The 15,348-nt window shown below is 37.4% G+C and overlaps 2 protein-coding genes across 5 annotated transcripts; one reads left to right on the forward strand and one right to left on the reverse strand.

The window, feature by feature from the left end:
• Nucleotides 1-460: 460 nt before the first annotated feature.
• On the forward strand, nt 461-4,071 carry rad51ap1 (RAD51 associated protein 1). Of its 4 annotated transcripts, none has more exons than XM_072673866.1 (10): nt 461-768; nt 888-931; nt 1,042-1,183; nt 1,276-1,379; nt 1,496-1,525; nt 1,670-1,747; nt 2,035-2,184; nt 2,295-2,432; nt 2,662-2,781; nt 3,616-4,065. In XM_072673866.1, exons 1-10 carry the CDS (start codon nt 752-754, stop codon nt 3,741-3,743), a joined length of 951 nt encoding a protein of 316 aa, XP_072529967.1. In that variant the 5' UTR covers nt 461-751; the 3' UTR covers nt 3,744-4,065. The 4 variants fall into 4 exon arrangements, with proteins under 4 accessions (XP_072529967.1, XP_072529968.1, XP_072529969.1 ...); XM_072673867.1 differs by having other exon boundaries at nt 866-931; nt 3,616-4,064; XM_072673868.1 differs by having other exon boundaries at nt 461-609; nt 3,616-4,064.
• An 8,390-nt stretch (nt 4,072-12,461) lies between these two features.
• fgf23 (fibroblast growth factor 23) lies at nt 12,462-14,524 on the reverse strand. The gene is made up of 3 exons (XM_072673870.1): nt 14,290-14,524; nt 14,031-14,134; nt 12,462-13,081 (listed from the first exon to the last, which is right to left on the reverse strand). Exons 1-3 carry the CDS (start codon nt 14,522-14,524, stop codon nt 12,656-12,658), a joined length of 765 nt encoding a protein of 254 aa, XP_072529971.1. The 3' UTR covers nt 12,462-12,655.
• Nucleotides 14,525-15,348: the final 824 nt, after the last annotated feature.

Genomic DNA, 15,348 nt, shown 5'->3' on the forward strand with positions numbered 1-15,348 from the left:
GCTTTAGCCATTCAGATTTTAGAACCAGAGCCATCTGATTTGTATTGTTTTTCCCCTGCTGTCTATGTAGCATCTAATCTGAGAGTTACAAACCAATGATTAAAGAACACTGACCAACTGTATATTTTCTAACAAAGAGCGATCAGTGTACTAATTATAGTATTTTTTTTTATCTTGTAGATCCATGTAGCCATGTAGATCGACACTTCTGTCAGCATAATTACTGCACATGAGCTACGGATTAGCCCATTCAACACGTCCAAAAATACTTTCAGCAGATTCGAGATTCGGGGGCACGTGTTTAAATAATGAAAGAAAATTAGAAATGTAACATGCAGCAGATATTGAATATATTCACAACATATTAGTGGGGAAATGTCGATTTGCAGACGTAAAAGATTTTCTTATAAACATGATTTTGTGGAATCTGACGCTGAAAAACCCACATGAGTTGTCCTGGTTTGTTTTCAGGCGGGTTGATGGGCTTGGTGTTGCACCAATTCTTATAGATTGTGATAATCCGTGTCTGTAATAATGCCATCAGTGCGAATTCGCTTATAGGAAAGTGTGTGTAAAAAGTTCAGTACGGTCGAGAGAATATTTTTGAAGGTGATACAGCTTTATCTACGCTTTATGGATTCATTGCACCCAGTGTTAGCTATGCGTTAGCTAGTTAGCTAGCTAGCTAACTCACTCAGAGAGGTAGAAGAAGGTTATTCTATTTGGTCACCAGTTTGGTTTTCTGTATAAAATGGACCGACCTTCAAGGTTCGTTTCATGTCACCCAGTCGCCTTTCTTACTAGCATGCTAATTGGTGAAAATGTATGAGTCTAGTCATGTTCACTTCTTTCTACCATATCTCAGGTTTATAATTTGCATTTTTCAGGAGTAGGAAAACTGTCAATTATTCGGATTTCATGGACGATGATGGTAAGGCACTGGTTATAGTGCTTCCAGAGCCAACATGTAGCTATAAACCAGAAGGGCGTTTTAGGCAAGGTGTAACTGCATTGCTAATCATATTTTTTTGTGCACAACAGATGACGATTTTGCCACAGTGAGAGCTCCTTTAAATAAAAAAGCTCGAACATCTCTTAAGGAACCTCATCATGAGAAGAACAGGACTCTAAATAATTGTGCAAAAGAAATTGGTGGTATAATTGGTGAAAGATGCAGAGAGAGGTATTAATAAAATGTTTGAAAGTCTAAAGTAAAAACTGAAGTAATTTGTTTTAAATAATAAAACAAAATTTGTATGATTTTATGTTTTTCAGAGTGTCTTTGGATGAAAAACTGTATAAAACAGATTTGGAAGCAGCACTGAGTCTCTCCCTGCTACAGAGGACAGAAACAATAGAGCCACTTGCCAATTCTCATGGTGTGAAAAAATATATATTTGTGAATGAAGATAATATCTTGGTAGTTAAATCTGGAAATGTCTGTTTTGTTTATTAATGTAACCAAAAATTATTTCTTTCTGCCCTAAACATTAAGTGTGTCAGCCTCCTGTGCTTACACACTATGGTATGTATGGCAGTTGATTATGTAATGCATGATACAAGTGCTACTTTCATTAGTTATCATATTCAGGAATACTTTTATTGCTTTATATTTCACTAAATTGTTTTCTGTTATTTTGTTTCCTTGTTTTTTCATCTTCCCTGGAAGATGTTGCATCTTCAAACTACCCTTTGCAAGATTTACCTCCTGTGCTGTCAAATTGTAGTGTGGATGTCACCTGTTTAGGTAAAGCATTTTTGTATTACTTTCATGCCATAGTAATATATATTGTATTGGCCATAGATACATTTAGGCATCTTACATTTGCTGTTAATCAAGACATGCTTAAAAATACTGAAAATAAATAAAAAACTGCAAAGGAAAGTTCAGATAAAACTAGATTTGTGTTACTGTGCTATCATAGGTGGTACTTTTACAAAGGGCATATTTATTTCTGCTTTTCCCCCCTGTGTTTATGTTTTCAGTACCAGCATTCAGACTATACAATGCATCTTGACTATCCATAACCTTAGGTTTAGATCAGATCATTAGTGTGCAGACCCCTCCACCTGCCATCTCCAGAGAGTGGAAGACATCAAAAACCAGAGAGCACCACAGGCAAGCATTGCAGGACGAGAACGACAGCACAGGGGATGAAGATTACAAACCTCAAAACACACCAGGTACTCACAGTACATCAGCCTTCATCAACTTAGTTTCTGTGGTATGAAATGGTTACCGTTTTATTTCACATTTGCCAATTTGAATGTTGTTCTTTCCTGCACTGATTTAGAAAGTGACACAGAATTCAGTGATCCTGAGAAAAAAGTAGAAAAGAAGAAACCAAGCATAAATGAGAAAAATACAGCACCAAAAGCAGTTAAGAAAGAAAAGAACACACAACTATCTAAAGCCAAACCACAGTCCACAGGTTATACATATTCTTCCTCTTTTCCCCCCCACACTTAAGATTTTGTGATACACTGCTTGCAACATCTTCAGTTGTATGGTTTACATATTGCTTGGAACATGTTTTGATCTATTATATTATGTAAATCCTGTTTTACCTCAGCTAGCCCTCATTATGCTTAACTTTTTTATGAGCAAATATATTTCACATAACATTAATTGCAATTTTGGCACTTTACTTTCCTTAACAGCTAGTCCAGGTGTTGCTCATTCTGTTTCTGCGCTGGAGAGGACTCTTACCACTCCACCTACACCTAAACTTGCACCCTCCAGTCCTATAGGAGGTAGATTGCCAAAGTGGAATCCTCCTGGTAAGGCAGTTCTCTGTGTCGATCAGACAGACAGTCTGTCTTTGTGTCCGTCTGATAAATGAAGGAAAAGTGACAATTAAAAAATCACAATAGGACTATATTACAGGTAAATATATATATATATATATATATATAATATCATATAATTACCTGAATATGTTTATAGGGGGTATTCACACACTGTCCCTGTTTTCTAGATGCACCAAACAGTTTGTATGTCATTATGTTGGGTTTCTGTATTTCTGAGATTTTCTCATCATGATTAGGTTCAGTCAATTTTTTTCATAGTTTGAGCCGCTGGGGTGGGACAAAGAGCCCCAGATTTTTGATTGGTTTAAGAAAATCACATTGCTTTAGGAACACATACTTTGCCTTGGTACAGCAGAAGGTGGTACTGGTACAGAAGGTGGCATTGTTATAGGTTTATCGATAATTCTCCATAAATTACCTGATAATGAGTCAGTTTAATCTTGAGGAACTCTGCAGAATATTACAGAAGTCTGGCACAGTGATGCATTACCAAAGTTGCCTAGAAACTGCAATGTGGAAACCCTCGATTAATATTTGTGATCTGCCGTAAATATTTGTGATCATGTTGAAAGACAGTTGGCGACCTGTTTAGGCCCCAAAAACACTGATTGGTGTATCTCTAGTGCTTTTTTCCATTTGATTCAGCCAAAAAAAACTTAACTTTATAAGCAAGTTATGGCACCAACCCCACATTAGGTTGTCTGCCACATTCTCCCCTATACTCCATTTGTAGTAGCTAACAAACCCAAACATTGATTTCTATAATTAGTACTGTAAGTCATCTTGTTTTCGTTCTGTCATCAGGTCTGGTAGGAAGTAGCCCTACGTCTTATCAGAGTGCCCCAGTGAAGTCTCCAGGTCTGGGTCTACGTTTAGGACTGTCTCGTTTGGCTCGAGTCAAACCCCTGCACCCTAATGCTGCCGCACATTGAGTTAGTTTTGTGTAAAATACTTGCTGTGTAATATTGTGTAAATATATTGCTGACATGTCTGTCTGAATACAAAGCAGTGTTGACATTACTGATAAATTCACTTTATCAGTTTTGACAAATGTCACATTATTTTTATTCAGTTTCTTTTTAAGTCAAAATTGTACACAAAAGTATGACACTTTTTTTTTTTAACCTGATGTTATGTCTGTGTGTGTGTATATAATAAATGCAATGTGATATAACAAATATATTTTTGTTGAAAGGCAGGGACATGACAATAAAATTTTTCTCTATGTTCCCCAAAAAATGCTGTTGGATTATGAGTGCAGTTTCACATAAAATTATTATATTATATTATGTATTAAATAAAAATGATTATTTTATAAATTACATTTTTGCACAAAAGCTTGATACAGACCTATTAATTTGTGGAACTGCAAAGGAGTACTAGATGACAAGTACTTATCAAGAATGTTTTACATCATATTAAGAAAAAGTATATAATGAAGATATGTACTTATGTTATTGATGTTCTTAGTGAAATGTGGCACAGGTCTGAACCATAGAACATCTGTTTAATCTTGGAAATTTAATTTAGGGGTTAAAGGGTTCAGTTCTCATTCACACTAAAACATTAGAAGTGTTGACCTATTGATTAAACATACACACATGGACAAAATTGTTGGTACCCCTCGGTTAATGAAAGAAAAACCCACAATGGTCACAGAAATAACTTGAATCTGACAAAAGTGATAATAAATAAAAATGCTATGAAAATTAACTAATGAAAGTCAGACATTGCTTTTCAACCACGCTTCAACAAAATTATTTTTAAAAATAAACTCATGAAACAGGCCTGGACAGAAATGATGGTACCCTTAACTTAATATTTTGTTGCACAACCTTTTGAGGAAATCACTGCAATCAAATGATTCCTGTAACTGTCAATGAGACTTCTGCACCTCAGCAGGTATTTTGGCCTACTCCTAATAAGCAAACTGCTCAAGTTGTCTCAGGTTTGAAGGGTGCCTTTTCCAGACGGCATGTTTCAGCTCCTTGTAACGATGCTCAATAGGATTTAGGTCAGGACTCAAAGAAGGCCACTTCAGAATAGTCTAATGTTTTCCTCTTAGCCATTCTTGTGTGTTTTTAGCTGTGTGTTTTGGGTTATTATCCTGCTGAAAGACCCATGACCTGCAACTAAGACCAAGCTTCTTGGTCAAGAATTTCTTTGTACCCTGCACAGATTCAAGACACTATGTGCCACATGCTGCAAAGCAGTCCCAGAACATAACAGAACCTCATCCATGTTTTACAGTAGGGACAGTGTTCTTTTCTTGATATGCTTCATTTTTCCATCTGTGAACATAGAGCTGATGTGCCTTGGCAAAAAGTTCAATTTTTGTCTCATCTGTCCATAGGACATTCTCCCAGAAGCTTTGGGGCTTGTCAACATGTAGTTTGGCAAATTCCAGTCTGGCTTTTTTATGATTTGTTTTCAACAATGGTGTCCTTCTTGGTTGTTTCCCATGAAGTCCACTTTGGCTCAAACAATGACAGACGGTGCGATCTGACACTGATGTTCCTTGAGCTTGAAGTTCACCTTGAATCTCTTTAGAAGTTTTTCTTGGCTCTTTTGTTACCATTCATATTTTCCATCTTTTTGATTTGTCATCAATTTTCCTCCTGCGGCCATGTCCAGGGAGGTTGGCTACAGTCCCTTGGATCTTAAATTTCTAAATAATATGTGCAACTGTAGTCACAGGAACATCAAACTGCTTGGAGATGGTCTTATAATTTTTACCTTTAACATGCTTGTCTATAATTTTCTTTCTAATCTCCTGAGACAACTCTTTCCTTCGCATCGTCTGGTCCATGTTGAATGTGGTACACACCATGTCACCAAACAGCACAGTGACTACCTGTAGCCCTATATATAGTCCCACTGACTGAAGATTGTAGACACCTGTGATGCTAATTAGTGGACACACCTTGATTTAACATGTCCTTTTGGTTACATTATTTTCAGGGGTACCATAATTTAACACAATTGTTTTATTACAGATTCAAGTTATTTCTGTAACCATTGTGGGTTTTTCTTTTATTAACCGAGGGGTACCAACAATTTTGTCCACGTGTGTATCTGCATATACAATTGAAACCAGTGTATGAGGTTTACATACACTACATAAAAAGGCACATATGCATTTTTTCTCACTGTCTGAGATGAATTTAGAATAAACTGTTCTCTTTTTAGGTCAATTAGGATTACCAAAATTATTTCCATTTGCTAAAACGACAGAATAATGAGAGGGATTTTTTAAGGCAGTTTTATTACTTTCTTCAAAGTCAAAAGTTTACATACATTTCATTAGTATTTGGTGACATTGCCCTTAAACTGTATGACTTGGGTCAAACATTGGATACATGGATATCCTTTCACAAGCTTCTCACAATAGTTGGCAGGAATTTTGGCCCATTCCTCCTGACAGAACTGGTGTAACTGAGTTTGTAGGCTGCCTTGCTCGCACATGCCTTTTTAGCTTTGCCCATAAATTTTCAATAGGATTGTGATCAGGGCTTTGTGATGGCCACTCCAAAACAATGACTTTGTTATCCTTAATCCACTTTGTAACCAGTTTGGCAGTATGGTTCGGGTCAATGTCCAAATTGGAAGACCAATTTGCGCCCAAGCTTTAACTTCCTGGCTGATGTCTTCAGTTTCTCCAAATAATGTTCTTTCCTCATGATGCCATCTATTTTGTGAAGTGCACCAGTCCCTCCTGCAGCAAAACAACCCCACAACATGATGCTGCCACCCTCGTGTTTCACAGTTGGGATGGTGTTCTCAGGCTTACCAGACTTGTCCAAGTCCACAATTCTATCTTGGCTGATTTCTTTCAACTTTCCCATGAAGTTACATTAAGAAGCAGTGTGTTTCAGGTGTGCCTTAAAATACATCCATAGGTGTGTCTCTAACGCTCTAATTATGTTGCCAATAAACCCATCAAAGACACTACATCATCATGGGCTGTTTCAAAAATTGTCTTAAAAAATTCCCTCTCATTATTCTGGCATTTAGCAAATAGAAATAATTTGACCTAAAACGGAAAAGTTTTTTCTAAATTCATGTCAGACAGTGAGAAAAAAATGCATATGTGTCTTTTTTAATATAGTGTATGTAAACTTCTGGTTTTAACTGTAGCTAATGACTGTCCATAAATGTGTAAGTGTTAATCTAATTTACTGACTGTGAAATAAGCACCTGTCATGCTTTGGGTACTAAAGAGCAAAGCAGAAGCAACACATGTAATCCTAAATGTATGTTATGTGGGCAATCATGCTTAAATATGTAATAAAAATCTTTTTGCAACATAGATAGTGAATAAAATTTCATACAGTGAAAACAGCAAACTCAGACATAGAGATGTGACCCGCATTGCATGTTTACTTGATTAAATAGACAAAAAGTTGATAGTCATAGACAATGTGTATTTTGTGGAAGAAATGTATTATTTTATTTTTTTGTATATTTCAAGTACACACAGGTTAACAGAGTATGTGGGCTTATTGGGGGCTTTTCTTCTATGAAGGTCGGTACCTTTAGATAGATAGATAGATAGATAGATAGATACATAGATAGATAGATAGATCACTTTATTTATCCCACGGGGAAAGTCAGTTTTTACAGCAGCAAAATCAAAAAGAGAGCAGCATAATAAAGGCACTTAAAATAGTAGGAAACAGTAAACCTGACTATAAATACAGCTATAAGATAAGATAAGATAAGATAAGATAGTCCTTTATTAGTCCCACAGTGGGGAAATTCTATATTAATAAATACAGCTATAATATACATAATATAACCCAATTATAGAAATAAGAAATAAGAAGTACTAGAAAAAGGCCAGTGCTGCACTTTAAAATAAATGACTGCGACGGTCCTACAACTTAGTGTTATCTTTTTAGAAAATTTAAATATGGGCACCCTTGCTAACATTAACCTTACATCCATGTGTGGTTTTGGATTGGCTACGCTAGAAATCAGACACCAGACGGCAGCAGAAATGGGTTAATCCTATTAAAAGACTGTAAAATGTTTTACTGCTTTACTTTAGTACTATGCCATCATAATGTTGGCATGCTCTTCTTTACTTATTTATATTGGTTGAACAGTGTTTCTGGTTTACTTTAGGACTGTACGTTAAAACTGAATTATCATCATATCATCTATATTTGTAATATATTTGTAATGTATTGGTTTAATGGGATGAAGATTGTTATGAACAAGTTTTGTTTGATGACAGCTTACCTTTACTGTTAGCGCTGTGTGGTTGCAGTCTGATACTATTATTTTTTTGAATTATGGCTTTAATTATTTAGCTAGCATTAGCACTAGACTAAAGAATAAAACTGTTGCATATTTCTTATGAGATGCTATGCACTTCCTGATCCTGATTTAGCAACACAGCAAAGAGACAAAATCAACTAGTCTAACAGGTTCTTGATGGAATGTTACATGTGCCCTTAGTAATCATTTGGCCTTGCACTGGAAAAGAGACCATTGATTATGTATTACAAACCTTCATAAACAGGACAAAAAAAATACTGGCCTATTTCAGAAATAGCATAAGTCAGTGTTACCCACCTTGCGAGCAGGAATAGAGCATCCCCCTCCTCCCTTTTCATTGCCCTCAGCTCTCGGAAGTCTGTCCACCATCCAGTCACCTCAACAATGTTTACACGTATCTTCCCTCCCCTGATCTACAATCTTTCTGTTTAGCTTTCTTTGTCAGATCTTTTGCTTTTCGGTCTTGACAAGATGTGTAGTTCAGCACATAGCATCCGAGCATAAACACCCCTGTTGCTGATCGGCTGGAGCCACTCTTACATTTACAGTAGGAACACCAGACATTTTTTCAGCATGCTCACAGTCCAGAGGGCTAACAAAGCATGAAGAAACATTAGCTTTTTTTTATTAAAAGTTAAATATTGAATTGAAATCAGTACCTTTAACAGGACCAGATTAACCCATTTTTGTTGCCCTGCTCGGATGTCTGTTTTCTAGAGTTGCCAGTCCAAACCTATGCATGGATATAAGGTTAATGTTAGCTACTTTAAAAGGCAAAAATCTGTACAATCCAAAGTCAACAAATTTGACTACAGAACAGCATTGATCACAGAATACCATTAAAATGCAGATTAACCCAAAATTCATTTCGGTCAATGACAAGAGGTGATTAGGTGCAGCAGGGGGCGCCCCAGTTACTGCTAAGAAGGATTTTCTGTTCACAATATCATCTTTATTTTCATCTTCATGTTCATTAAAATCCTAAAAGATTAAATAATGTAGAGGTATTTATTTATCGATTGTGGTTTAAAAAAACCCCAGAATGATTTGTTAAATCTGCAGAGAAGTGAGAACTGATTCATGATGTATAATGTTTGAAATGTACAGGTTAAGAATGTTATTTGTGTAGATATTTGACTGCTGTCAAATCAGGGTCTAATCACACATTTCTCAGAGTTGTTTTAATAATTTGATCTTTGATGGCCACAGGATCCCTGCGTAAAGAACATGCAATGTGTGCATGAATAACTTTGGTGTAACTCTGGGTTAGGGTTGAGTGAATCTGCCAGAAAGCATTTTCATAAACAAATCAGGGTTAGTCGCTTAATCCATTTTCTAAAAAACCCTGTTGTTAGTCTGTTTGTGTATGCTTGCTTAAAGAAATGTACTTTTCTGTGGTGTAAAACTAGCTATTGTTTATTCTCATGGTTAACTGGCAGAGAAGTAAGCTTATTATTATGTAATGTTTTTCATGTTAGATTAGATTAGTTGTTTCTAGTTTGTTTCTAGTAAGTGTTACAAATGGCCTTAAACAGTTGAAGGCTACGGTGTCTTTCAGCTCATTCTTATAAGATGATGTATTTAAAAATTGAATAAGCTATAAGAAATTAATGCTGGCATTTTTGCCATTTCCGTCTTTTGTCTTGGTCTGGCGGTAGGGTTGGTATTTTTATGTTTGGTATTTTGGTATTTTTATCTTTACCCCTAGACATCTAAGATTGTCAAATTAAAGTGAATAAAAATGTGTTCTATTCATATTTCTGAGTGGATGTCAGGGAGGGTCTGTGTGTGTTTCACTTTTACTGGGTGGTGTGGTTGGAGGGGGCAGGTAAAACATTATGTCAAAAAAACTCTAAAGTCTCTATCTCTGAAAGCAAAATCAGCACAAGAACTGTTTTATTTATAGCATATGTTTTCATTGCAGCCTAATGAGCAATACCAATTGTTGATGGGATTGATGTTTGGTGGATGGAAAATAATGGTAGCTTGGGCCCCAGGGAATTCCTAATGCTCCACTTGCAATGACATTCTCAAAAACTTTGTGGCAGCAGTGGCAGACAATTTTCTGTTTTAGAAAATGCCCCATACACCAAACAATCACCATAAACAATTTGGTTTGTTGAGAACTTGCCAGCAGATAATCTTGAACTTGAACCTATAAACACTTTTGGGATAAACTAGACAACTGACAGCAAGGCCTTATTATGGAAAGTAAGTTTTGGAAGGCCTTTCCAGAAGAGTAGAGGCTGTCATCAGAGGTGGAAAAAGTACCAGAGCACCTTTAATTTGTTTAAATTCTACTCAAGTATAAATAAAGGTACCCATCTATAAATCTACTTAATTAAAAGTAAAAAAGTACTCAAATGAAAATTGACTTTAGTAAAAGTAAAAAAGTACTCAATTGAAAATTGACATTGAGTAAAAGTTACATAGTTACTTTCAATTATTTGATGTAAAAAAAGTACAAATCATAAATAAAATTATTTTTAATTAACTATTAGTCCACATAATAGTTAGGACCTTTCAAGCAGTATGTGCAAACCTGTGTTCAGACCACCCCATAAAACATTTTCAAGAACAAGCGGCATTAGTTTCTATAATCCATTTTTTTCTTTACTGACAACCGCTAGCTGTACTGCGAATTAAAGCCACTAAACCAACCTAATATGAAACTTGAACCAACCAAACTCAAAGTGTCCGAGACACGTTTAAAGACAGCTAAGCAATTTTTACAATGCTTAAATAAAAAAATTATAAAATAAAACCAGAATCAAACAAAGTATCCAGGACAGTGAAAATGTTAGCAAACATAAATCATGAAGAAATCCCCCAAAGCTCTAGTCTATGCTACAGCTAACTGCCCAGGAGCTAGTCTATTATAAATTTCATGAGACAAATTGCGTCTTATATCATACACTCGTATTATTTATGACTGTCGTTCTGATAATAAAAAAAAAACAATTTGTAAACGTGAAGTGATTCAATTAATTTAGGCGTCTTTACTTTATCAGTAGACTATGGATGCTAGGCGGCCAAACGAATTGATATAATAAAGACATATTTTACATGGAGGAAACCAAACAATAAATCTAACGTTTGGGATACACAGGCAAATTCGCATATACTCTACTAACCACCACATGCTTTTGCAGGTTTGATATGGAAGTTTTGAAAGCAGACAGCTCTGTTCGGCGGAACAGGCACATATTGCCTTCCATGCGTTTGAAAACAAAGAACTGGCTGAGATATGGCCAAGGATTTCTTTCGCTTTCCGATTCCTCTCCTCCACCGGAATTCAATTTCTCTGCTTGGCAATCCTGAAACTTCTCCATGCCCTACATATCTTGCTCGTCTGTATCAGCACCAGCCATCTTCCAACGATAGGCTCAAGTGGAAATTCTGCGCTCGAGCATCCGCGCCAATTTCCTTTCAGTTCAGACAATTTGTTTTTTTTCCCGGCATTTAATTTTTACTCAATGACAGGGAGTTTTCCAGAGTAGCGAAGTAAAATACTTGTGTCAAAATGTACTTGAGTAAAAGTAAAATGACCTATTTCAAAAACTACTTAAAATTACAAATTACTCACAAAATCTACTTAATTGCAGTAACGTGAGTACATGTAATTCTTTACTTTCCACCTCTGGATGTTATAACATGAGGGTGGTCTCCATGGTGATTTAGGAATATGTAAACTTGTGCTCATATTACTTCCTGTGCCTAAAATGCCTCCTTCTAGATGATCCTCAAGATAACAAGGTTGAATTTTCCATAAGCGTTACTCCCTACTTTTTAAATAATATATTATAGATATCTGTTTCTTAAGGAATTCACATTCCTGCTGTTTGATAAGCAACTTTGTGACACTGGCCATATCACGCGCTTTATATAAAAAAAGGTCAGATTTAGTTTTCGTCATATCTCTCTCCATTGAAGCTTTGTGTTTAGATGATCGACTTTCAAAAGCTCTTGTACAGCGTGTAGAATTTTTACCAGATTAAATACATGCTGTTGTCTGTTTATGTAAGGTTTGGTGCTTTCTCACTAAAATATGCTCTGTGAGGACAAAGGCAAATGAGAAAGATAAGGAAACAAAAACAAAAACAATCAGGAATGAATTTAGGATCTAGGAAAGATTGGAGAGATTGCAATCAAGGCCAAGCAGGTTGCAACCATCTGGCCTGTGACAGAAAACAAGAGGCACCAGTCAGAAAAAAACTTTTATTCATTTGGATAGAAAGCAGCAGGGTGACAGCCTAGCATTTCCACACGTATTTATATCCAGGAAGCATCTGTATAAATACATAAATAAAAACAAATGAAATTAAATAAATAAATATTTGTATCAGGACACAATGCCTGTCCTCCAATGGTGTCCTGCACCAGTCTGATTGGTTGGGATGGGATTAGGGAAATAAATACTCGTGATTTAAAAGGCTGGGGTGTAAACTGGGGTGAGAAAGCTAAACGCAACGCATATATCTCTAGCTCGACCACCGTTTTTAACCAGACCACCAAAGATGCGGGTATGCGCGCCCGCCTGCTCCGACTGTGATGAAAGACTTCAACCAACAACCGCTGACATGCGAGGGCTGCCGGGGTTCCTGGCGTGGACCACGTCCCATGGGTCATCGTCGGAAGGGGAGAGCAGGGCTTCTCTGGAGGTGTTGCGATCCTCGAAGGGCTCCTGCTCTGCGTCCTCTTCCTGCACCGCGCGGGAGTCCGACTCCTCCTCGAAGCCGAGCGCCCTGAGAGGGTCGGAGAGGTCCACTTGTCGGTTCTTCCTCTCCCTGTGTTTGAGGCGATCCAGAGAGACCGTATTCTTCTCCGACAGAAAAAGGGAGGAGCGGGGAAGGTTTTGACCGGCCGCGTATCGATGCTTCGTGCCGTCCAGGTTGAGCAGGAGGCCGGTCTTGGGGGAGTAGTATACGTCGCGATGGTTCTCCAAAAGCTTGTGATGGAACAAACAGTCGTCCCTGATGCAAACCGTCTATGATTAGAAAAAAAAGAGATAAATAACGCAATAAATGTGCGTGACCGACAGCCCTGTGTAACTGGTGAACAAAGTTTTGTTTACGTTACCGCGGCAACGCACAAAGCCTGGCGACAAAGACGTGTGTGTTTTTTTTTTTTTAGCTTTTTACTTCGAATTGCGGAATCTGTAATCAAGTAACCAGCCTATGAAACTGTCCTCAGTGAATTGTTTACTACAAATGCTCGTCGTGTTGTTGACGATTCCACTGTTCATAAAAAAAGCACACACATGGAATGCTGGCGTAACTGAGTGCATGAACCTCAGACATCCAAAACACGCAGAGAGCTGGATAGTTAGCTTGCTAAAATGCTTGCTATGTTAGTTTTTAGACTCGAATAGAATGCGTTGCCATGTTAGCCTTGTGATTGGTCAGGGTTATGCTGATGTGAGCCTGATCCAGTTTAAGACTGCCCATTCTACATCAAAAGGAGAGCTGTGATACTGCTGAAAAATAATTTTTGACTTTTTGGCCTTAAGTGAGCAAGGTGGTCATATGAGGGGGTGGGGTGGGGGTGGGGGGGTATGTTTTGGGTAATCATTTTAATCATTTGGGTAATTTTGCTTTTCAACAGCAGAAAATACTTTAAATGGAGTTTAAATACTTACTCTGCTTATTCTACCGTTAAGTTACCGTTATCACATTAATAAATAAAATATGTCTCATAAACACAATTCATGCGAAAACATAACAAACTAAAAGAAAGCAACATTATGTTGATGTAACGTATAAAATAGAATAAAAAGACAAGTGTGTATACACACTTTTACCTTTAGAGACTGTTACCACAGATATTTATAAATGTTTATAACAAGCAAACCCTTCCGCAATTATGCAAATCTGTTTTACGTTAAACGTAGATGGTCCGACTGTGTTTTTTTATTATTAGAGACATCAAATTCTCACCGAAGTAAAAAGATTCCCCTCTGCGTCCATGCACAAGAAACGGTTACTTTTCACTCCGAATATTGCCACTCGGTCTCTGGTCTCGGCTTTGAGTAAAATAACACCTGTTGATGGAAAAAAAGACTGGAATGAATGCGAGGAAATAACTAACGGGCATCCAACTGTACTAAATACATGCATTTTAGAGCAATAAATATATAGATAAATAAATACATAGATAGATAACGATGAGGTATGGCAGCAAAAAATCTGTTCTCACTGTAGGAACCTCGACGTACACTTTTGTGTACGTGCCCATTCAGACTTATCTCCAGGTAGAAGTTGTTCAGATCTGTGCTCGTCTGTAGGTGGATAAATCTTCTCGGGTTGCCCCAGTTGGAGCTCTGCAAGGGAGATGTATTTGGAGCAGCGTCCACGGGTGCACATCCCTGCAGCGCCGCGAGCCACAGGGCGCAGAGCGATTGCAGGTTCAGACCAAGAGCGCCTCTACGCATGCTCGCTAGTGGCATGAGACAGCACGGTGCATGAAAGAAGGAGGCAGGAGCTGTTCTGAGTCGTTCTGATGCGTGAAACTTCAAGACCGGCTATTTAAACGTATACCATGCCACTCCTTACTTGTAGTTTTTACGCAACGCTCGCCCCCATGACAGAGAAGCTGACAAGTAACGGAAGAAGCGGAGAGGCGGTTTTTCTTCGCACACCTTGGTCTGTTTATAGTGAGGTTAAATAGCCGGAACGAGCAAAGCCATAATTGCACAGAGCACAGCCCACTTAACACAAATATGACTCTTATTGTGCCCACACGCCACAAGTCTAATTTCAAGTGTTTTATCACAGCCACTTTACTAAATGTTGTTTACAACAGACCACGAAGAAGCAGAATTTGAAGCTAAAATCTTGTGAAATGATTTTTTGATACTCACTGACCGGAACGTGAACAACTTTTTGTTGATGTCCGCAAAATGGTCAGCGTCTTTTTAAATTGACCAGCAGATGGCGCGTGTACAACGCAACAGTTTTCGCCCCATGAAGTTTGACAACGAGCACATGAATTACAACTATTACAGTCTATTTTAACAGCAGATTTCACAACAAATTGTAATATACACATTGTATGTACATATGTATATATATTGTAAAAACAATAACTGTACCTGGTAAAATCACTGAACATGGAGTACAAAGTATTTGTCAGTTCAACTTAAAATGTTTTCCGGCTATTAATGTTGTAACAACGTTTAATTTAGCTCATACAACTATAGTATTGTGAATAGCACAACACCACTGAAAAAAACAGCCTTGCTAGCTGAAGCCGGTT

This window comes from Salminus brasiliensis, chromosome 2 (assembly GCF_030463535.1).
Source record: "Salminus brasiliensis chromosome 2, fSalBra1.hap2, whole genome shotgun sequence".
Classification (NCBI taxonomy): Eukaryota; Metazoa; Chordata; class Actinopteri; order Characiformes; family Bryconidae; genus Salminus; species Salminus brasiliensis.

Bases quoted from the DNA above. Each gene is read 5' to 3' on its own strand.
- rad51ap1 (XM_072673866.1), top strand. The intron at 932-1,041 runs GTAAGGCACTGG...TGTGCACAACAG, and splicing joins GGATTTCATGGACGATGATG to ATGACGATTTTGCCACAGTG. The intron at 2,185-2,294 runs GTACTCACAGTA...GCACTGATTTAG, and splicing joins CAAACCTCAAAACACACCAG to AAAGTGACACAGAATTCAGT.
- fgf23 (XM_072673870.1), bottom strand. From the start codon at position 14,524: ATGCGTAGAGGCGCTCTTGGTCTGAACCTGCAATCGCTCTGCGCCCTG. The intron at 14,135-14,289 runs GTGAGAACAGAT...TTCCATCAACAG, and splicing joins TGTACGTCGAGGTTCCTACA to GTGTTATTTTACTCAAAGCC. The intron at 13,082-14,030 runs GTGAGAATTTGA...TTCTAATCATAG, and splicing joins AGGGGAATCTTTTTACTTCG to ACGGTTTGCATCAGGGACGA.